At 50.2% G+C, this 22,258-nt stretch overlaps 1 protein-coding gene across 1 annotated transcript; it reads right to left on the bottom strand.

Annotated features, from left to right (window-relative positions):
- Positions 1-4,686: 4,686 nt before the first annotated feature.
- On the bottom strand, positions 4,687-21,379 carry LOC310650712 (attractin-like). The gene is made up of 3 exons (XM_083380294.1): positions 21,276-21,379; positions 8,561-8,675; positions 4,687-6,794 (listed from the first exon to the last, which is right to left on the bottom strand). Exons 1-3 carry the CDS (start codon positions 21,366-21,368, stop codon positions 6,670-6,672), a joined length of 333 nt encoding a protein of 110 aa, XP_083236420.1. The 5' UTR covers positions 21,369-21,379; the 3' UTR covers positions 4,687-6,669.
- Between the last annotated feature and the right edge of the window lie 879 nt (positions 21,380-22,258).

Genomic DNA, 22,258 nt, shown 5'->3' with positions numbered 1-22,258 from the left:
GGTGAAGACCTGGGTCTACTAGAAGTTGAGGATCTGGGCCTAGTAGAAGGTGAGGACCTGGGTCAACTAGAAGGTGAAGACCTGGTCTGCTAGGTGAGGATCTGCTAGAAGGTGAAGACCTGGGTTTGCTAAGTGAGGATCTGCTAGAAGGTGAGGACCTGCGTCAGCTAGAAGTTGAGGATCTGGGTCTGGTAGAAGATGAGGACCTGGGTCAACTAGAAGGTGAAGACCTGGATCTGCTAGGTGAGGATCTGCTAGAAGGTGAAAATCTGGGTCAGCTAGAAGATGAAGACCTGGGTCTGCTAGTGAGGATCTGGGTCAGCTAGAAGTTAAGGATCTGGGTCTGGTAGAAGATGAGGACCTAGGTCAACTAGAAGGTGAAGACCTGGATCTGCTAGGTGAGGATCTGCTAGAAGTTGAAAGATCTGGGTCAGCTAGAAGTTGAGGATTTGGGTCTAAAAGTATCTTCCTATGATGATCATCTTCCACCAAGGCTGTTCTCCAAAAACAACATGAAGTAGACACAGCCATAATTCCTACAAGGGCACTGGACCTTCCTGGTGATTCCAGCATCCGGAATCTGTAATGCCTAGTTAGAAAACCCAACGATCCTAGTGGCTGGAGGTCAGGAAAGCGGGAAGAAGGGGAAGCGTCAGCTCAAGAAGCCCTGCATTATCTTCTACTGAAACTCAAAGACAGCGAGGAAGAGTGGAGAGAACCAGCACATCTCAAGTACGTTCAGGAAGATGCTTTCAACCAGAGCCCTCACCCCAAGGTTGAGTGGAGGGAGGGAGGGGCCGGGTTTCTTCAAAGACCGTTTCCAAGCCAGCCTTGACCACTTGACGTCCTCCACGATAGATGAACTACCACATCCATCAGCCTCGGGGCCTCTCTGGGTTTTGTAGGCCTCCAAAAAGCACGGGACCAGGCCCAAGACCGGGTCAGGTTTGAGCAGGCCCGGTTCGTAAGGACATCTTAAGCCTTCGCGAGAGTTCAGAGGTCCACGTTGACTTCAGATGAGGGGCGTCCAACCTTGGCCACAGCTTGTGGACTTCAACTCCCAGAATTCCCCAGCCAGCGTTTGCTGGCTGGGGAATTCTGGGAATTGAAGTCCACAGGTCTTAAAAGCGGTCAAATTGCTGGACACCCCTGCTTTACCTTCCCCCATGTTTTGCCTGCTGAATTTGCTCTGCGGGAAAGAAAGCTTAGGACTTGTCCTGCTTCCGTGTTCCTAAAGGAATCTCGAATTATTTCCAGATTTTCAAGGTCAGACGAGAGGCAGGCAGGCTGGTTGCTGGAAGACTCCTTTGGCGCCGCGGCAGATACCGAAATCCTATCCTGGCCACCGCCGTCGCCCAAAGGAGTTGCCCATTTCTACCCGGGCTCCTTTCATCCGAGCTCATTTTTGTCACATGAAAAAGCACCTTGCAAATCAAGTTGGAATATATTCCCAAGAGTATCGGGGACGGGGAAATCTGCGTGCGTTTCTTTGGAGCTGGGAGGCAAAGAGCACCTCTCAAGAGGGATTTTACAGCCTGTCGTTCCCGGAGGCTTTGCAATTCACCACAGAGAGAGACAGAGAGAAAGAGAAAGAGAGAGACAGAGAGACAAAGAGAAAGATAGAGACACAGAGACAGAGAGAGACAGAGACAGACAGAGAGAGAAAAAGAGAGACACACACAGAGAGAGACAAAGAGACAGAGAAAGAGAGACAGAGAGAAAGAGACACAGAGAGAGAGAGAGAGAGAAAGACACAGAGAGACACACAAAGAGAGAGAGAGACACACACAGAGACACACACAGAGAGAGAGAGGGAGAGAGAGAGACACAGAGAGAGAGAAAGAGAAAGAGAGAGAAAGACATAGAGAGACAGAGAGAGAGAGAGACAGAAAGAGAAAGAGAGAGAAAGACAGAGACAGAGAGAGACAGAGAGAGGAGAGACAGAGAGAGAGAAAGAGAAAGACACAGAGAGACAGAGAGAGACACACACACACACACACACACAGAGAGAGAGAGAGAGAGAGAGAGAGAGAGAGAGAGAGACAGAGACAGAGACAGAGACAGAGAGAGGAGAGACAGAGAGAAAGAGAAAGACACAGAGAGACAGAGAGAGACACACACACACACACAGAGAGAGAGAGAGAGAGAGAGAGAGAGAGAGAGAGAGACAGAGACAGAGACAGAGAGAGAGACAGAGAGAGAGAGACAGGGAAAGAGAGAAAGAGAAAGAGAGAGAAAGACACAGAGAGACAGACAGACAGACACACACACACACAAACGTTAATTTGTGGAGAAGATTCAAGAGGAAGAAAAGGGATTTTCAGGCACCAGGCAAAGTTGGACCGTCTGGAGTGCAAGCGAGTTGCATTATCCGGCACGCTCCCTCACCAAACGGACTCCTAACCCCCCCAAAGCAGGGGTGATAATTGTCAGATAATTGCCTGCAGGCCCCCCCCCTCAACTTGCCAGAAATGTGCAATGAAGAAAAACTGAACAGAACACACTGGAAGAATTAAGACAGGCCCAGGATGGCAGTCTTGGCGGTTTTAAACAAAAGACTTTTCTTTCCTTTCCCCCCCCCCCCACAAAAAACAGACATCTGGGCCAAACCCTCTTGAATTCGGCTACTCCAAACGCTCTTGGGTGCCTTTTCCCCCCCCCCAATTCGGAGGACCCAAGCGCTGCTGCAAAGACCGAGGAGGAAGAGGAGGAGGAAGAAGAGGTTGCCGACGTGTGAACTCAGGAAGGGTAGATGTCGAGTGTGCAAACCGACAGACACCCCATTTAAAAAGGGGGGGAAAAGGGGGGACGGATACGCCTTCTCTTTTTCCCATGATGATGTGGCGCCGAAAGAAACCCGACAGCTTAAAAAGCTCGGGAGCTTTCCGCCGCACAAATTTGTCTCCTCTGGTTGCAGCCGGAGAGAATCCGGGGTGTGTGGGTGTGGGTGGGTGGGTGTTTCTGTGTGTGTGTACGTTAAGATCCCCTTTCCATTTGGGGAGTTCTCTTGTAAGTTAAGAGACCTTTCTTCCTATTTGGGGTGGGGGGGACACCTCAGGGGTGGGGGGAATAAGTGGAATCAGAGGTGCTGACTCAACCGGAGAACAAGGGTCTTGTGATGGGGTCTTGCCATGAGTCAAGTGTGGGTGTGTTGAGTGAGGGTCTTATGGGTCTTGTGATGGGTCAAGTTTGGGTGTGTTGAACGAGAGTCTTATGATGGGTCTTGAGATGGGTCAACTGTGGGTGTTGAGCAAGGGTCTTGTGATGGGTCAGGTGTGGGTGTGTTGAGTGAGGGTCTTATGGGTCAGGTGTGGGTGTGTTGAGTGAGAGTTATGGGTCAAGTGTGGGTGTTGAATGAGAGTCTTGATGGGTCAACTGCGTGTGTTGAGCAAGGGTCTTGTGATGGGTCTTGCGATGAGTCAAGTGTGGGTGTGTTGAGTGAGGGACTTATGGGTTTTGTGATGGGTCAAGTGTGGGTGTGTTGAGTGAGAGTCTTATGATGGGTCAAGTGTGGGTGTGTTGAACGAGAGTCTTGTGATGGGTCTTGAGATGGGTCAACTTTGTGTGTTGAACAAGGGTCTTGTGATGGGTCTTGCGATGAGTCAAGTATGGGTGTGTTGAGTGAGGGTCTTATGGGTCAGGTGTGGGTGTGTTGAGTGAGAGTTATGGGTCAAGTGTGGGTGCTGAATGAGAGTCTTGATGGGTCAACTGCGTGTGTTGAGCAAGGGTCTTGTGATGGGTCTTGCGATGAGTCAAGTGTGGTTGTGTTGAGGGACTTATGGGTTTTGTGATGGGTCAGGTGTGGGTGTGTTGAGTGAGTTGTGATGGGTCTTGAGATGGGTCAACTGTGGGTGCTTTTCCAATTAAGCTAGCAATTTAGCTGGAATTGAATTTAAACGGTCCCTGGGTCACCACCTACTCTGGACTGAACGGATGGAAGGACCAGCTTGAACCTGCCGTGTTTGGGGTGCTGTGTGCGAGCCTAACAACCGGGGGAATGTTGCCGTTTCTGCCCCCCACCCGTTGACATTTCCTTCCAGCGAAAGAAGAGGGGAGCACCAATTGGGGCTCTCCAAAAATCGGTTCTGCTTGAGGCTGGGTTTTTCCCACCCGGCTCCCAATCCAAAGAGAGGGAGGAAAGATATCCAGTTATTGCGCTCCCCCCTTCCAGTGTGCACATCAAAGTATCGCGGTCATTTGAACCATCTCTCCTTAGAAACCTGGGGTTTGAGCTCCTGGGACACCCGGCGGACCCAAAGGCAGCAAACTGGTTCCTACTGGGAGACCAGGCAGAAACGAACCCCTCCCCATGGCTTCGTATCAACCGCTCAGGCCATTCAGGATTGATTCCCACTCTGTATTTCGGCTTTCCGGTGGACAATTCATTGCATTCACAGCTTTAGGGGAAGGGGGGGGAAAAAGGTGGGTGGGTGGGCGACCACAAGAGATGCTTTTTAATTATACATTTGTTCCAGTTCTGCGAGAGTCCCTGCGTACAGGTTCAGCCATATGCAAAACTGCCAGACTTCTGGCGTTTTTTGACCCAAACTCTGGAAGCGTTTCGTCACTCGCGGACCGGGAGACGGAAAAAACGGTTTGGTTACGGTGAAACAGCCGGAGAATCCTGTAGCGTGTGCCTCCCCCCCCACACACACACGCTGCCTTCCCTCACCCAAATTTCCTATTTTTATTTTTTTCGTTCTTAAACCCCCATATTATACACTGCTGCGTTTGGGAAGGGCGGGAAGATGGCGCTAACCTCGAGCCCGTAAGATTTGCCACGGCCGAGCCATTTGATCCCGTCGGTTCTGCCTTGCTCCTCGACACGGCCCGCGGAGGACCGTGCTTTCCTGCAGGGTGCAACGAAGCGAGAGAACCGGTTCTCACGGTGTGCGTGTTTGCGTGCATGCATGCATGGTGAGAGGAGAGAGAGACAAGAGAGACAGAGAGCTTGGCGCAAAACATGCCACGGCGGCGATTAGGACCACCGATGTTTGCTCACAGCTGCCTGTCAGATTTGCAAGTTAATCTCTTCAGTCTGTGTAGCATCGATGGCTACTGGAGTGGAAGGGGCACGCCACACCGGTGGGGTGCAGTGCGGTGGGGCAGCTTCTCCCACCCCCGTTTTTGGAAGCTTTGCTGCTCTCTTCCAAACACGCCGCCGTGGAGATCTTCAGGGTTAGAGTAACCGCAAGGGGAAAAACGAGTAGTTGACCTCTGATGCGTCAACTGCGGATACAACTAGCATCCTAAACAGAACCAGCATTTCTTGATCCTGGACACTCTTGCTTGTAAATAATTGACCAATCTCTGTCTGGAGTAGACAAGGAGGCCACTATGTCCGGGCCGGTGAACCGAAAAGAAAGGGCAGACGGTCTAGTTTTCAACTCGTTTTCGAGTAGGGACCCACGGCCGGATTACCCAAAGGGGGCTGAGGATCCCTTTGGGCTTGGGAAACAGTGTCTGCATCACTTGAGGTGCCAGTTGGGAGGCTGAGCTGCACCCCAACTGTCGGTCCTTCCTCTGGGGTCATCACCTTGGTCCTGTACTGTACGTTAGGTGTGTTGCTCTGGGTGCACTGGGTGCGCGTTTGTTTGTGTCAAGGCCTTGGCCACCTGCGGCCCACCAGGAGCCATTTCAGCCTTGAGCCTCTTGCAAGGTGGAAACGGGCCTAAAGAGACGAAGAGGCAGGCATTTTGCCGAAGAGGGAAAAGTCACTGAACTTGCTTACTGCGGAGAGAGAGCATACAAAGCATGCCGTCCGCCCGCCGGCTCCGGTTTGGCGTCGCCGTAACGTCTCTCGCAAGGACATCGCTGCGTTTCTGTCGCCCGGAATCCAGTTAGCCAAGTTGAAAAAAAAAAACAACGAACACGGTGGAGGGAGAAGACGGAGCATGTACAAAACCTGCCTGCACTCATCCCTTACTTCCTAGATCGATTTAAAACCGTAGGACGCGGGTAAAGATGTCCGTCACTACCCAGGCCCACATCGGGACGGGAGGTGCGGGGGAAAGGTTTTTTTGTGTGTTTTTTTTTAAAGGGAATCAAGGGGTAGAGTTCAACCGTACGCCGCTGCTCCACCCCAAATTTTGATACCTTAGCTTGGAGAAAAAGAACGCTACTACCCCCATCGACACAAGTCAAGGCCTGCTCTTAGGAGAAATAAATAGGAACCTTGAGCCGATGGGGCTTCCCGGGGTGGGAAATTCAGACCGCTTCTTCTGAAATCTTGGGGAGTCCGCCGACCGAGGGCAGAGAACGAGCAGTATTGGCGATGCTCTTTCCGCCTGGAGGGAAAAGTGACGCTCCGTCGATCGGTCCTCGGAGGCTTCTTCCTGGCTGAGGCCAACCTTCGTTGGGGGGGGGGGGCGGGGGGGGGGGGGGTGGTGGAGAAGTTTCGCTGAGGGACGTGCCAGAGGAAGTCTAAAACCCAGGAAAGGGGAGCAACCGGGAAACGTGGGCGCCGTCCGGCGTGATCTAAGACGGAGCAGGGGCCGAACGGAGTCCACCGAGGCGGCGCCGGCCTCGAGAGGAAGGTTTGGGTGTTCTCAAGGGCTTTCGAGGCCTCCTCCTCCGCAGCCTGGGCCTTTCCAAACAAAAAGGGAGGTCCTTCTCCGAGGGCGAGCCTTGGGTTTAAAATCCTAAAGAGGCAGTTCTGATGTCCGTGCATCAAATACAGGTTCCTGGCTGGGCTGGCGGTTGCTGTTTCCTGCTCCGTACCGCTCCTGACTTGTCTTTGTAGGTGATAGGCATCTGTTGGGAAATGTCCACCAAAGCGCTGGCGACGGCAAGACCTGGGAAGCAAAAAAACAACAAAAACCACATAAGCAGACACAAACACACACACACAGAGAGAGAGAGAGAGTTGCAGACCAGCTAAACGTTCCAGAACAGCGCTGCTGAATTTGGGCGACTTTTAAGACCTGTGGATTTCCACTCCCAGAATTCCCCAGCCGGCGCATCTCAACGGAAATTTGGGGCTCAGCTTTTGGCATAATTTGAGAACTACCTGGCCTTCTTAAATTGCAGTTCGCTCCAACTTCCTAATCCTAGTCTGTTTAATTAAGGAATTCCAGCTCAGAAGTGGACAAACTAGAATGTTTGGCAGAGAATTGCGTGTGGATACCTGTTATTAGGACTTCATCCTGCTGGATGCCCCACCCCCACTGTCTAAGGCAGGGCTCTTCAAACGCTGGCTGAGGAATTCTGGGAGTTGAAGTCCACAAGTCATAAAAGGGCCAAGTTTGAAGGCCCCTGGTCTGAGGCATTCCTTTGACGTAGAGCAGAAGGGTCCAAAGTTGGCAACTTTTAAGACTCGTGGACTTCAACTCCCAGAATTCCCCAGCCGGCACCGGTGGACTTCAACTCCCAGAATTCTCCAGCCGGCACCGGTGGACTTCAACTCCCAGAATTCCCCAGCCGGCACCGGTGGACTTCAACTCTCAGAATTCCTCAGCCGGCACCGGTGGACTTCAACTCCCAGAATTCCTCAGCCGGCACCGGTGGACTTCAACTCCCTGAATTCCTCAGCCGGCACCGGTGGACTTCAACTCCCAGAATTCCCCAGCCGGCACCGGTGGACTTCAACTCCCAGAATTCCTCAGCCGGCACCGGTGGACTTCAACTCCCAGAATTCCCCAGCCGGCATGAGAAGTTGAAGTCTTAAAAGGCCTTAAAGTTGTCAAGGTTGAGAAAGACGCCTTTGGGCTGGCTGAAGGATTCTGGGAGTTGAAGTCCACCCGTCTTAAAAGCTGCCCAGCTTGGAGCACACACACACACACACACACACCCCGTGATGTAGAGGGTTAGGGTCGCTGGGTTAATCTGGAGACAAGGCTGTAGGTCAGTGAGGGCGAACCTTTTTAGAGACCCAGCGCCCAAACTGCAACCCAAAACCCGCTTATGTATCGTCGGGTGCCGGGTGGGCATGGCCTATTGGGTGGGCGTGGCCTATTGGGTGGGCGTGGCCCGTTGGGTGGGCATGGCCCGTTGGGTGGGCATGGCCGCGGTGGTAACGGCAGACTGGGTGGGACTAAAAAGTTCAATCAATCAATTCCAACTTTGCGAGATCTTTTTTTTTTCCCACGGGAATTTGAAATTGATTTGATTGATTGAACCTTTTTTTTTCCTCGCACACGGCGGCGGAGGCCGAAAGCGAAAAAGTTTTATAAAACCCAGCTGAAGGCCTAGAACTGGGACGACAGTGCGCGTGCCCGCCAGAGAGGGCTCTGCGTGCCACCTTTGGCACCCGTGCCGCAGGTTCGCCACCACGGCTGCAGGTTTTCCAGGAGAGATTTTTTTTCCCCCATTCCCTGGACAGATGATGCCCCCCCACCCCCGATAGCAGAGACCAAATGCATGCTGGGAACAGAGCAAGAAGCAGCTTCTACAGGCCATCATCTGTCCAGGAGGGGGCGGGAAAAATTTCCCTCCTGGAAAACATCAATAATAGATCCTGGACGGCAGGATCGGGGGGGGGGGGGATGTCCCAGGGATCTTGAGGAAGGGAAGGTGGAGGGTCCCAGGTTACGTGGCTGTAAAGAGGAAGCCGGAGACTTACCTGACTGGCCAGGTGGAGGGATCCCGCCCAGGCCTCTTGGCAACCTCACGAATACGGAGAGAACGGCCGCCTTGTTGCCGAAGCAGGGCTCCAGAGTGATGGGCTTGGGGACCATCTGCAAGAGGGAGCAGAGGAGAGCAGGTGAAAGGTTGCCCCACCCCACCCCACCCCACCCCTGACAGTTTTCCCCACCCAGGAGGCTTTTCAGTCTGCCCAGGGGTGGGTGGGTGGGGGATAAGCAGAGGCCGCACTGTCCTGGAAGGAAAAGCAGATGGAGGAAAGGAAAGATTAAAGGAGGAGGAGGAGGAAGAAAAGATTAATAAAAGGAGGAGGCAGGAAAGGAAAAGGTGGGGAGGGAAGGGGGAAGTAAATGACTGAAGAAGGGAAAGATTAGAGGAAGAGAAAATAAAAGGAGGAGGGAAGGGAAGGGAGAGTGGGAAAGGAAAAGGAGGGGAGGAGAGAGGAGAGGAGGATGCCATGGTTCCGACAGATGAAATTCTTCAAAGAACTTCGAGGCGTCGCTTAGCTTAAAGAATCTTTATTTGAGTAGCATAGCGTCGGCACAGTCGAAGCCAAAATCTGAGTTCCCTTCCCCTGAGCCGGTAGTATCGAAGCACAATTCCCTCCTCCAATTAACCGTCATAAATCACATTCTCCAATTAGCTTGAAATGCAGGCTTCCCCTCCAGTTCTCCAGACCGGCCAATCCTTATCATCTCTTCTTTCGATAACCTTGGTTCTCACACTAGGCTTGGTATTGTTATGTCTAGCTAAACTCTCGTGCACATTCCTCCCCCCAGCATCTTCTAACTCTAACTCTAAGAGTAAAATGTAAGAAGAACAATGTTTGCATCTCCATCTGTTGTCAAAGCAAAAACATCCGATGTTAGCAGCGTTGACAGAGAAGGGAGGAGAGGGGATGGGAGGGAAGGAGAGGAGGAGGAGGAGAAGAGAAGAGAAGGAGAGAGGAAGGAGAGGAGGAGAGGAGGAGGAGGAGAGGAAGGGAGGAGAGCAGAGGAGGAGGAGAGCAGAGGAGAGGAGGAGAAGGAGGAGAAGAGAGGAGTGGAGAGAGGAAAAAGAGAGGGAGGGGGAGGAGGAGGAGGAGGAAAGGAAAGGGAGGAGAGGAGAGCAGAGGAGAAGGGGAGAGGAGGAGAGGAGGAGAAGAAGAGAGGAGTGGAGAGAGGAAAGGAGGAGGAGAGGAGGAAGAGGAGAGGAGGAGGAGGAGAGGAAAGCAGAGGAGGAGGAGAGGAGGAGGAGGAGAGGAGGAGGAGGAGAGGAAAGCAGAGGAGGAGGAGAGGAGGAGGAGAGAGGAAGAAGAGAGAGAGAGAGGAGGAGAGAAAGACTTCACCCAGAGTTCTTTCCACCGTGCAAAACAGGAAGCGGTTTTTATCCCCGACGCCCCCCCATTCTCCCACCAGGTGCTCAGGGCTTCAGCTTCCTCTGGGCCACATTCTCGACAGAGATACAAAGGCCAGGAGGGTCCCGGGTGGGCCCTATCCTGGTTCAAGGGCGGGCCAAGGATTAACCCTAACTTTCACTCAAGAAGTTAAGCAATGCCCCAGTCAGGGAAGTAGCGCCTCAGACAAATAATTCAAACAATGAAACAACAGCCTAAACAAGGAACCACCAAGCACAGCCCCACCGATATTCAACGGGGCAAGCCACTTCTGTATAAACCGAGAAAAAAAAAACCCTCCCTTCGCAGCACTGATGATGTCGCCTAGTTGGGTAGTGAAACGTCTGCAGGAAAACCACCAAGCTCAGAAAACACCAAGGACCCCGTCCAGATCTTAATTTTTATTTATTTATTTATTTATTTATTTATTTTTTAAAAATCCCTTCTCCGCAGCTCCTTATTCATCCGGAGCTGAGTCTGGTCTTCCGAGGATTTGAACGGCCAACCCATCCGTCTCTTTCTGCCGAGCGCTTTGGTGCAAGTTGCAAGGCGTTTTTAATTTGCGCCGAATGGGACGCGCCCGAGACCCCCATAGCGAAAGAGGGATGAAAAAGAAAGGCCACGTTTTTCCCAGCGATATTTCATTTTGATAGATCAGCAGCTCACTTTAATGGGGCATGTAATTAAATAGGGGGAGAAAAAATAATAGGGTGCTATGCTTCAATATCTACAGTATTTAAAAGAGCAACCCGCTTTCGGCGTAAGGAACAAAACAAATCTTGCTCTTCAAAATCCCCCCGGAAGCCAAGGCAACTAAGAGAGAGCTCCTTTTAGGACAGACATGAGGAGCACCCAGGACCCCAAAGCTGTCCTTCTCCTCCTCGCAAACCCCACTCCCTTCTAGCACTGATGGTGTTGCCTAGTTGGGTCATGAAACGTCTGCAAGGAAACCACCAAGCTCAGAGAGCACCAAGGACCCCACAGTTGTCATTCCTCCTCCTCCTCCTCCTCCTCCTCCTCCTCCTCCTCCTCCTCCTCCTCCTCCTCCTCTCTGCAAACCCCACTCCCTTCTAGCACAGATGATGTTACCTAGTTGGGTAATGAAATGTCTGCAAGAAAACCACCCTCAAGAGAGCACCCAGGACCCCACAGTTGTCCTCCTCCTCCTCCTCCTCCTCCCTTCTAGCACTGATGGTGTTACCTAGTTGGGTCATAAAACGTCTGCAAGGAAACAGCTGAGTTCTGAGAGCACCCAGGACCCCACAGTCTTCCTCCTCCTCCTCCTTCTTTCTGCAAACCCCCCTACCTTCTAGCACAGATGATGTTACCTAGTTGGGTAATGAGATGTCTGCAAGAAAACCACTCTCAAGAGAGCACCCAGGACCCCACAGTTCTCCTCCTCCTCCTCCTCCTCCTCCTCCCCCACTCCCTTCTAGCATTGATGATGTTACCTAGTTGGGTCATGAAATGTCTGCAAGGAAACCACCCAGCTCAGAGAGCACAAAAGATCCTCCTTCTTCTCTTTCTCCTTCTCCTTCCTCCTGTCCACAAATCTTTCTCCCTTCTAGCACTGATGATATTACCTAGTTGGGTCATGAAACGTCTGCAAGGAAACAGCCGAGTTCTGAGAGCACCCAGGGCCCCATAGTTTTCCTCCTCCTCCTCCTCCTCCTCCTCCTCCTCCTCCTCTCTTCCCCATTCTCCTTCATCCCTCCTCCTCCTCCCCCGCCCAAACACCACACTCTTCTAGCGCTAATAATGTTACCTAGCTGGGTCCTGAAACGTCTGCAGCTCAGAGAGAGCACCAAGGACCCTTCATTTCAACACCGAGCTACAAATCTTCTCCTTTAGGGGGGGACAGGCAGACAGGCAGACGTAGGCCCTGCTCCTGGGGTGGCTATTTTCTATCTCTTGTAGCTTCAAACCAGTTCTCTTCTAAAAGAAAGCCACGATGGCATATTCCCTTTCAGCGCGTCCCGATGGCGCCCTGCAATCTAGAGCCAATGCTTAGCCTAGAGATGCTAAGGGAAAGCAAAGGAGGGGCGAAGTTGTCATTGCGTTAACTAATGCCTAACAAACAAGGCAGGAAAAGTGCTTTTACGTGTCTCTGGTATTAAATGGACGAGAAAGACGCTGATGAATCGGTGGCTTCAGAACTGCTTTTACAACAGGGAGGGAGGGTGTTGTTGTTAACAGCCAGTGTCTTTGCACGTCCGTTCCCTGCAGAGTGGCTAAAGTTCAAAATAATTCTTTTCTTACAAAGGGAGCAGACGGAAAAACAAAAAAAAAACCCGCACCGTTATTTTTGTGCTGGAACTCAATTACGAGAACTAATGGATGCAGGGCTGGGCATCCCTGTACACACACACACACACACACACACACACACACACACAAAACCAGTTATAAATTGTCTGCAACAGCTTGCAGGGCCAGCGCTGAAATACACACAGGCAGCCGTGTCTGGCAGGGATTCATTCGGGGCATTTTTCAACCCGAGAGAAAGGAAGGCAGGCAAATATACGTCTCCCAGGATAACGTCGCAGGATCCTATCCGGGTGGTTCAACGGGACCAGAGATTTAGTCTTCCTAGCTTTACGGAGTATGTGTGGGAGCCCATCATCCTGAGGGAACGTCTCTCTAAAAAGAGCGTGAGCTGTTCTGTGTGTGGTATTGATAGGATAGGATAGGATAGGATAGGATAGGATAGGATAGGATAGGATAGGATAGGATAGGAGAGGAGAGGAGAGGAGAGGAGAGGAGAGGAGAGGAGAGGAGAGGAGAGGAGAGGAGAGGAGAGGAGAGGAGAGGAGAGGAGAGGAGAGAAGAGAAAGAATAGAATAGAATAGAATAGAATAGAAGAGAAGAGAAGAGAAGAGAAGAGAAGAGAAGAGAAGAGAAGAGAAGAGAAGAGAAGAGAAGAGAAGAGAAGAGAAGAATGGAATAGAAAGTAGAGTAGAGTAGAGTAGAGTAGAGTAGAGTAGAGTAGAATAGAATAGAATAGAATAGAATAGAATAGAATAGAATAGAATAGAATAGAATAGAATAGAATAGAATAGAATAGAATAGAATAGAATAGAATAGAATAGAAATACGGGATAGGATAGGATGGGATAGGATAGGACAGAACAGAATAAGGATAGGACAGGACAGGATTAGAATAGTACAGAATAGGAGCTGGAAGGTGCCTTGGAGGTCTTCTAGTCCATCCCCCTGCCCAAGCAGGAGAACCTATACCATCTCAGACAAGTGACTGTCTAATCTCTTCTTAAAAACCTCCAGTGATGGAGCGCTCACAATTTCTGGAGGCAGGTTGTTCTACTGATTAATTGTTCTAACTGTCCGGAAGTTTCTCCTTAGTTCTAGGTTGCTTCTCTCCTTGGTTAGTTTCCATCCGTTGCTTCTTGTCCTGCCTTCGGGAGCTTTGAAGAACAGCTTGACTCCCTCTTCTTTGGGGCAGCCCCTGAGATGCTGGAACGCTGCTATCATGTCACCCCTCGTCCTTCACTTCATTAAACTGGACATCCCCAATTCCAGCAACCGTTCCTTATACGTTTTAGCCTCCAGTCCCCTGATCACCTTTGCTGCTCTTCTCTGCCCTCTTTTCAGAGTCTCAACGCCTTTTTTACATTGTGGTGGCCAAAACCGGATGCCTCATTCGAACGTATCATAAAGTGGAACTAACTCTTGGTATGATCTTGATTCTATCCCTCTGTTAATGCAGCCTAGAACTTCTCTTCCTAAGGCTAAACATACCCAATCCCCTTAATGGTTTGGACTAGAACAGTGATGGCGAACCTTTTACAGACCGGGTGCCCAAACTGCAGCCCCAAACCCACTTATGTATCGTCGGGTGCCGAGTGGGCGTGGCCCATTGGGTGGGTGTGGCCCATTGGGTGGGTGTGGCTGCGGTGGTAACGGCAGACTGGGTGGGACTAAAAAGTTCAAACAATCAATTCCAAATTTGCGAGATCTTTTTTTTTTTCCCGCAAGAAGTTGGAATTGATTGATTGAACGAACCTTTTTTTTTTCTCGCACATGGCGGCGGAGGCCTAAAGTGAAAAACTTTTATAAAACCCAGCTGAAGGCCTAGAACTGGGACAAAGGCGCGTGTGCCCACAGAGAGGGCTCTGCGTGCCACCCGTGGCACCCGTGCCATAGGTTCGCAAACCACGGGACTGGAAGATCTCCACGGTCCCTCCAAGGCCCGAGCGACGATTCAGGAGGCCGTGTTGATACGTTTTTAAATTTCCATTATTTCCGTCCCCTCGCTGCCCGTTTTTGTTTTAACAAAGGATTATTTAGGCTTAGGATGGGAGATTTTCTTGAGGCGGCTTTCCGCGGACGCTAAGCCCCTGTGTCCGGCATCCCTTCAGCTCACGTGGCTTTTTTTTTTTCCCCCTCCAGATATTTTCAATCAAAGGGATCATCGAACGTCCGAGAGATAAAAGCAAGCAGGCGAGAGAAAGCGAAAAGGTCAAGGAATGAATGCAGTTGCATATTGAGGATCCTGATCTTCTTTCTTGATGTATTGGAATTGATATTTTTGTCCAGCCGCCACAGCTGCGAAGTGCCGATCAGCACAAGTTTGCAAGTTGGAAAGAACTCATTTTTTATTTTATTTTTATTTTTATTTATTTTAATTCCATTTATATCCCGCCCTTCTCCGAAGAACTCAGGGCGGCTTACAAGCTTTTAAACCCTGGCTTGTTCCCGAGTCTATAGCGGTACCTCGACACAGTTAGACCTCGGCTCACGACCGCGATTGAGGCCAAAATTTCTGTTGCTAATGGAGACATTTATTACGGGGGTTTTGCCCCATCTGGTCACAGCTGTTAAGGGGGGGGGAGGTCACTGCAGTTGTTAAATTAATCACACGGTTCCTTCAGTTGAATCTGGTTTCTCTGTTGACTTCGCTTGTCAGAAGGTCGCGGAGGGGGATCACGCGTCCCCGGAGACGCTGCAAACGGTCTGTAAATACGAGTCGGTTGCCGAGCCTCTCAATTTCGATCGCCTGACCCCGAGGACGCTGTAAAGGGTGTGAAAAACGGTCACCGGTCCCTTTTTCCAGTGCTGTTGGAACTTTGAACGGTTACTAAATGAACTGTTGCAAGTTGAAGATGGCCTGCAAAACGCGCGCCAGTGGAGAAAGATGTGTATTTCTGATTTTTTTTTAAAAAAAACAAACCCAGAGCAGCTACTATTGAAGCCGCAAAATTTCTTCCTGCCTTTTCAAATCTCCAGGCGGTTTTATGAATGCCTGACGCTCTCTTGCAAAAGCTGGACCTCTGTCTGCCTTTCAGATAAGAGTTCCAATTATTGCTCCTCTGAATGAAGGACCTGACGTTGCAAAACTGCAGAGCAAGCTTGCTGGTCAAGAATACAGTACAACGGAATGGAGCGGGAAGGGACCATGGAGGTCTTCTAGTCCAGCCCCCTGATCAAGCAGGAGAACCTACACCATCTCAGACAGCTGAATGTCCAGTCTCTTCTTAAAAATCTCCAGTGATGGAGCGCCCACGATTTCTGGTGGCGAGCTGTTCCACTGGTTCATTGTCCTCACTGCCGGGAAGTTTCTCCTTAATTCCAGGTTGCTTCTCTCTTTGGTCAGTTTCCAACCGTTGTTTCTTATCCTGGTTTTTGGATAACCTGTCCTGTTTGGAGTTAAGAGCCTAAGCCAGCTTTAAGGCACGCTCAGCTGCAGGCTTTCTCAACCCTGGGAATTTTAAGAGGCGTGGACTTCAACGCCCAGAATTCCCCCAGGTGGCTGAGGAATTCTGGGAGTTGAAAGTCCACAGGTTTTTCAAGGTGTCAAGGTTGGGCAGCCTTGCAACGGACCTTCCAGAAAGCAAGCGTCCTCCATCCGAGTCCCGTTTAAGTGAAAAATTCAAAAAAATTAATTTGAAGGGATTATTCTTCCAAAGGAAAAAGGTGAGGTTTGGAGTGACAGCCAGCTGCACACACCGGCTGTCGACTTTTTTTGGTATTCGTTCCGCAGATAGCCGAAACAGGTTGGAATAAATTAGGGGATTATTGTCAAAAAACACTTCCATGTCTTCCTCTAAAACCCAATTCATCGCTTTTCCAAAGTCAGGGTGGAGGGGTGGGGGTGGGGAAATGAAAGCTGAGCCCCATCTCAGTCCCACCGTATGCCTGAGCTTTGGCTGAAATGATAAAGAGCTGAAAAATTGCCCCAAAACACAGCCGTTTTCCCTTGGCGCTGGCCAGACACCGAGGTTGGTGTGTTGCTTTTTATTTTATTTTTTTTTTAAAAAAAAACAACACAACTTTTATTTAGGAAGCAAATCCCAAATCTATGTCTTCCGAGGCTGGCTGAAAGCCATTCTGTTTTTATCTCCTTCTGCTGTTGCCGAAATGGCACAACGCTGCAAAACGCACGCCGGACTTTTAGCAGAGCTAATCTCTTTGGCCAGCCTCAATTTGCCTGCCCAATTTTCAACTCCGGATGTTCAAAAAAAAAAAAAAAAAAAGCCGGGGAGTTTCTCACGAAGCCTTACAAACTCGGCAAAAGCAGCACGCGAAAGGACGCGCCCAAAGCAGCCAAAACCCCACACTGGCTTGTGTGCGCTTCCTTGCGCGCCCAGGTAGTCTTTGACGTACGACCACAATTGCCGTCGCAATTTCTGTCGCCAACGCTGCTGTTCGTTAAATTAGTCACAGGGCTGTTCATCAGACTTCCCCCGTTGACTTGGCTGGTCAGAAAGTCACCAAAAGGGGATCGCGTGAGCCCGGGATGCGGCGACCGTTATAAATACGAGTCAGTGGCCGAGCGTCTGAATTTCGCTCACGTGACCGTGGGGATGCCACCGCGGTCCTAGGTGTGAACAACGGTCCTAAGTCACTTTTTTTTTTCAGGGCCTGTTGTAACTTCCAACGGTCGCTAAATGAACTGTTGTGGGTCAAGGACAGCCACTGGCACGAGCAAGCGACAAATTTGCACCCTGGGTCTTTTGATGTTTTGGGAAGGGGTGGATTTGGCCTCGACCTTCCCAACGGAGAGGAGTACAAGAAATTAACTCGGACTGTTGAACAGCCCCCCCCCCCCTCTCAACTATTCTGCTCCAGTGTCAGTTGCTGTCTGGATCCTGGGGTCATACAAACCTTGATTGAACACATAACGTAGAGTAATTGGGCTGGAAGGGACCTTTGATTGGGCCCAAAGTCACTCGCTCAGCTTTCCTGGCTAAGGCGGGACTAGAACTCACCATCGCCTGGTGATTGGTCCAAAGTCATCCAGCTGACTTTGGAACCTAAGGCGGGACTAGAACTCGCCGTCTCCTGGTGATTGGCCCAAAGTCATATAGCCGGCTTTCCTGTCTAAAGCGGGACTAGAACTCACCGTCGCCTGGTGATTGGCCCAATGTTAACCAGCTAGATTTCATTCCTAAGGTGTGACTAGAACTCACCATCTCCTAGTGATTGGCCCAAAGTCATATAGCCGGCTTTCATTTCTAAGGCAGGACTAGAACTCACCGTCGCCTGGTGATTGGCCCAAAGTCATATAGCCAGCTTTCGTGTCTAAAGCGGGACTAGAACTCATCATCGCCTGGTGATTGGCCCAATATTAACCAGCCAGATTTCATTTCTAAGGCAGGACTAGAACTCACCGTCGCCTGGTGATTGGCCCAAAGTCATATAGCCAGCTTTGGTGTCTAAAGCGGGACTAGAACTCATCATCGCCTGGTGATTGGCCCAATATTAACCAGCCAGATTTCATTCCTAAGGTGTGACTAGAACTCACCGTCTCCTGGTGATTGGACCAAAGTCACCCAGCCGGACCAAAATCACCCAGCCGGGTTGCATGTCTAAGGAGGGACTAGAACTCACCGTCTCCTGGTGACTAGGACAAAGTCATATAGCCGGCTTTCATTTCTAAGGCGGGACGAGGACTCACTGTCTCCTGGTGACTGGCCCAAAATCCCCAAGCTGGCTTTCACACCTAAAGTTGGACTAGAATTCCCTGTCTCCCACTTTCTTACCCTGGCGTTTTAACCATCCTTAGCTACAGTGTTCTAACACCACCCTGGCTTTTCAGCTGTTGGAATCCCTTAATCTTAGGTCCCCACAGGAGACGAATTTCTGGCAGATCTAAATAATCTTGGACCTGAAATAAAATACACTTCTTTTTTTAAAAAAAAAAATCCTGGATATTTGGCCCGCAAACTTTGAAGAAGAGGCAGCAAGGGGCGGCTTTGGGAAAGACTACGATCTCTCCAGCTGACACCGGGCCGAAGGAAACCCGCGGAGGCTTCAAGGGAAAAAAAAAAAAGGTCTTCGAAACATGGCTAACCAGAGCAGATGGTCATTTTAGTGTCCAGGCTGTCTGGGAAAAGGGGAGCCTGTCCGTCAGTTCTGCATTTGGGGAGAAAGAGTTTTCCAAACAAGTCACCAATTCCCGGCCTTCGTGAATTCCTTCATAAAAGAAGTCAGGAAAGCTTGGCTTATTCCAATTTATCCTTCTTGCTTCCAGACGTGATTTGTGAAATCCCACGTCTCATTTTGTCAACGCAGGCGCTCCTCACTTTGCGGCCAGAATTTCAGGCCCAACGTCTTAAGTCCTCGGCCGCGGCGGAGCCCCAAATTCCCGTCGCTAAGTGAGGCGGTTCTTAAGCGAGTCCTGCCCTGTTTTACCTTCGCTAAGTGAATTGCCGCGGTTTGTGACGTCAGTAACACACAGCGGTTAAGTGAATCCGCCCCGCCCCATCGACCTTGCTCGTCTGAACGTCGGAAAAGGGGATCGCGTGACCCCGGGAACGATGCCACGGTCATAAACGCGAGCCAGCGGCCGAGCGTCTGAATTCCCATCACGTGACCTACAGGGACGCCACAACGGTTGTAAAGTATGAGGAACCGTTGCAATTGGCTTTTTCCGGGGCCGCCGTATAACTTGGTACGGTCACTTAAGAAACGGTTGTAAGTCAAGGACTGTCTGATTTTCACCGAGTGATGATGTTCGTTCTTTCTTCCTACCCGTAACTAAACGGTGGATTTTTTAAAAAAAACGGTGCGCAAGGTACAACAGGCTTTGGTAGCTACATCGGTGAGATCTAAGGGGATCCCTCCCCGACGCGGGATGTGTTAAGAAATGCAAAGTAACTCACAGGGGCAGGGTGGGACGTGTCTTGCAACGTGGCTTCCTTGAGTACCTGCGCAGGGAATACTCAGCCCATAAAGGGAAGCACAGGAAACGAAAGAATATAAGAGACGGTGAGCAAATTTAAGCAACTGAGTCTCGTCGTGTGATTTTTCTCCCCACCCCACCCCACCCCCTTGGCTTCCCAAACCGTGGCCTGTCTTCTGAAACTGCTCCCCGATTCCCCGTGGCCCGTGTCACGTTCGGCTGCCGTCAAAAGAGGCCACAAACGCAGTCGAGGTGGATGAATTTCAGAGCAGGTAGACGCTGGCCAATTCCCAGGCCCGTTTTGTATGCAGACCAACAATGGCTGCCGGCTTCCATATTAATTACGAACATATGCCCGCATCGCGCGTCTCCCCAGGCCAGGAATAGGGGGGGGAAGGGCTGAACGGGAGGAAGAGGAAGGGGGGAGAAGGAGGGGCAGCCTCTCAAGGGATTCTCCCCCAAGGGAGGGGAAGGAGGAGGGGGATGGCTGGCAAGTTGGGCCTGCAGAGCAAGCGGGAGGTGGGGGAAACACGTCCAGCGAGATAGAAAAGGGGGGAGGGAGATACTTGAAAAATTCTGACACACACACACACACACACACACACACACACACACACACACACACACACACAGAGCTTGCAATGTGTTAGGCTCCTAGGGCTGAGCCCAACCTCCTGCAGACTGAGCAGCATTTTACAGCAGGGTTTCCCAACCTTGGCCACTTTAAGATGTGTGGACGTCAACTCCCAGAATTCCCCAGCCAGGAATTCTGGGGTCTTACTGTTGCCAAAGATAAAGAACACTGCTGAAGAAGTCCCTTCCAAGGTCCCTTCCAATTCTATTACTATTACTATCTCCAAGGTCCCTTCCACTACTACTACTACCATCATCTCCCAAGGTCCCTTCCAATTCTATTACTATTACTATTATTATCTCCAAGGTCCCTTCCATCACTACTACTACCATCATCTCCAAGGTCCCTTCCAATTCTATTACTACTATTATTACCTCCAAGGTCCCTTCCAATTCTATTACTATTACTATTATTATCTGCAAGGTCCCTTCCATCACTACTACTACTACTACTACCATCATCTCCAAGGTCCCTTCCAATTCTATTACTACTATTATTACCTCCAAGGTCCCTTCCAATTCTATTACTATTACAATTATTATCTGCAAGGTCCCTTCCATCACTACTACTACTGCTACTACTTCTTCTTCTATTACTACTACTACTACCATCATCTCCAAGGTCCCAATTCTATTACTACTATTATTACCTCCAAGGTCCCTTCCAATTCTACTACTACTACTACTACTACTACCATCATCATCATCATCTCCAATGTCCCTTCCAATTCTATTATTATTACTATTATTACCTCCAAGGTCCCTTCCAATTCTATTACTACATCATCATCATCATCATCATCATCATCATCTCCAAAGTCCCTTCCAATTCTATTACTATTACTATTACTACTATCATCATCATCTCCAAGGTCCCTTCCAATTCAATTACTATTACTATTATTATTATTATTATTATTACCTCCAAGGTCCCTTCCAATTCTATTACTACTACTACTACTACCATCATCATCATCATCATCATCATCATCATCATCTCCAAGGTCCCTTCCAATTCTATTACTATTACTATTATTATTATTACCTCTAAGGTCCCTTCCAATTCTATTACTATTACTATTATTATTATTACCTCCAAGGTCCCTTCCAATTCCATTACCACTACTACTACTACTACTAGTACTACCACTACCTCCAAGGTCCCTTCCAATTCTATTACTACTACTATTACTATCATCATCATCATCATCACCACCACCATCATCATCATCATCTCCAAAGTCCCTTCCAATTCTATTACTATTACTATTATTACCTCCAAGGTCCCTTCCAATTCTATTATCATCATCATCATCGTTATCTTCTCAAAAAAAAAAAGAATTGGATTTATATATTTATTTTTTAAATTAAACCATATCACCGCAAGGTGGACACGAGCAGCCCGGAGGAAAGATGTCAGACCAAGACCGAGGCGCGACGGATTCGGTACTTAAGATGCTTTTGCTTACGACTAAGTTTCTCCCACGGCTCGGCATCTCCACACATTACCCGGCAGGAACGGCCCCGGCTGGGCCAACATCTCACCTTAATGCTGCCTCCAATGAGGTCCGGGGGCGCTTCGTCCGTTTCCAAGGCAACGTTGATGGACGCAAAGGGGCGGCTGGCCATCTGCTGCATCTCTCGGAGCAATTGCTGGGGAATAAAGGCCAGGATGTTAATACGGGGGGGGGGGGCAGGGGGGGTCCGACACGTTTGAGGGTCATAGACATTCGGGAGAAGGGAGGGGTAAACAAGAGAAGGCTGGAGTCGAGACCCACCTCTGTGTTCGGAACGAAAATATTTTAAATTTTAAAACTGGCGTCTAAAGCCGTGTTTCTCAACCTTGGCTGCTTCAAGCTGAGTGGACGTCAACTCCCAGGATTCCCCAGCTGGCTACGCTGGAAGTCAAATGCCACGATCCCAGATCCTTAATCTCCTCCCACACTGACATCAAACAGCACCAGTTCGATTGGAGCAACACAAAAATCATCGGCCACGCTACCACCTGCCACGCTCCTGAGTTCACCAAAACCTGCCCCTCCGCCAGCAATTCCATCCACAGACACAGCGACCCACAACCAGCCGACGAAGCCCTCGGGATCCAAATTAACCACACAGCCAATCAGAGACAGCATCGACTCTCAACCACCCCGCGCGATTCCCCCACTCTCACCAGCAGTTTACCTCCCATTGACCCTGACCTGATGCAACCTCCCCATCGCAAGACCCATCACAAGACCCTCGCTCAACACACCCACAGTTGACCCATCACAAGACCCATAAGACCCTCACTCAACACACCCACACTTGACTCATCGCAAGACCCATCACAAGACCCTTGCTCAACACACGCAGTTGACCCATCTCAAGACCCATCACAAGACTCTCGTTCAACACATCCACACTTGACCCATAAGACCCTCGCTCAACACACCCACAGTTGACCCATCACATGACCCTCGCTCAACACCCATAGTTGACCCATCTCAAGACCCATCACAACTCATTCAACACACCCACACCTGACC

The sequence above is a fragment of the Vipera ursinii genome (genome assembly GCF_947247035.1).
Source record: "Vipera ursinii genome assembly, contig: scaffold_226, whole genome shotgun sequence".
Lineage (NCBI taxonomy): Eukaryota > Metazoa > Chordata > Lepidosauria > Squamata > Viperidae > Vipera > Vipera ursinii.
Note: the sequence above shows the minus strand (reverse complement) of the source record. Positions and strands in the feature narration are given on the sequence as shown.

Bases quoted from the DNA above. Each gene is read 5' to 3' on its own strand.
- LOC310650712 (XM_083380294.1), bottom strand. From the start codon at position 21,368: ATGCAGCAGATGGCCAGCCGCCCCTTTGCGTCCATCAACGTTGCCTTG. The intron at 8,676-21,275 runs GTGAGATGTTGG...TCCCTCTTGCAG, and splicing joins TCATTGGAGGCAGCATTAAG to ATGGTCCCCAAGCCCATCAC. The intron at 6,795-8,560 runs GTAAGTCTCCGG...TTTGCTTCCCAG, and splicing joins CCCTCCACCTGGCCAGTCAG to GTCTTGCCGTCGCCAGCGCT.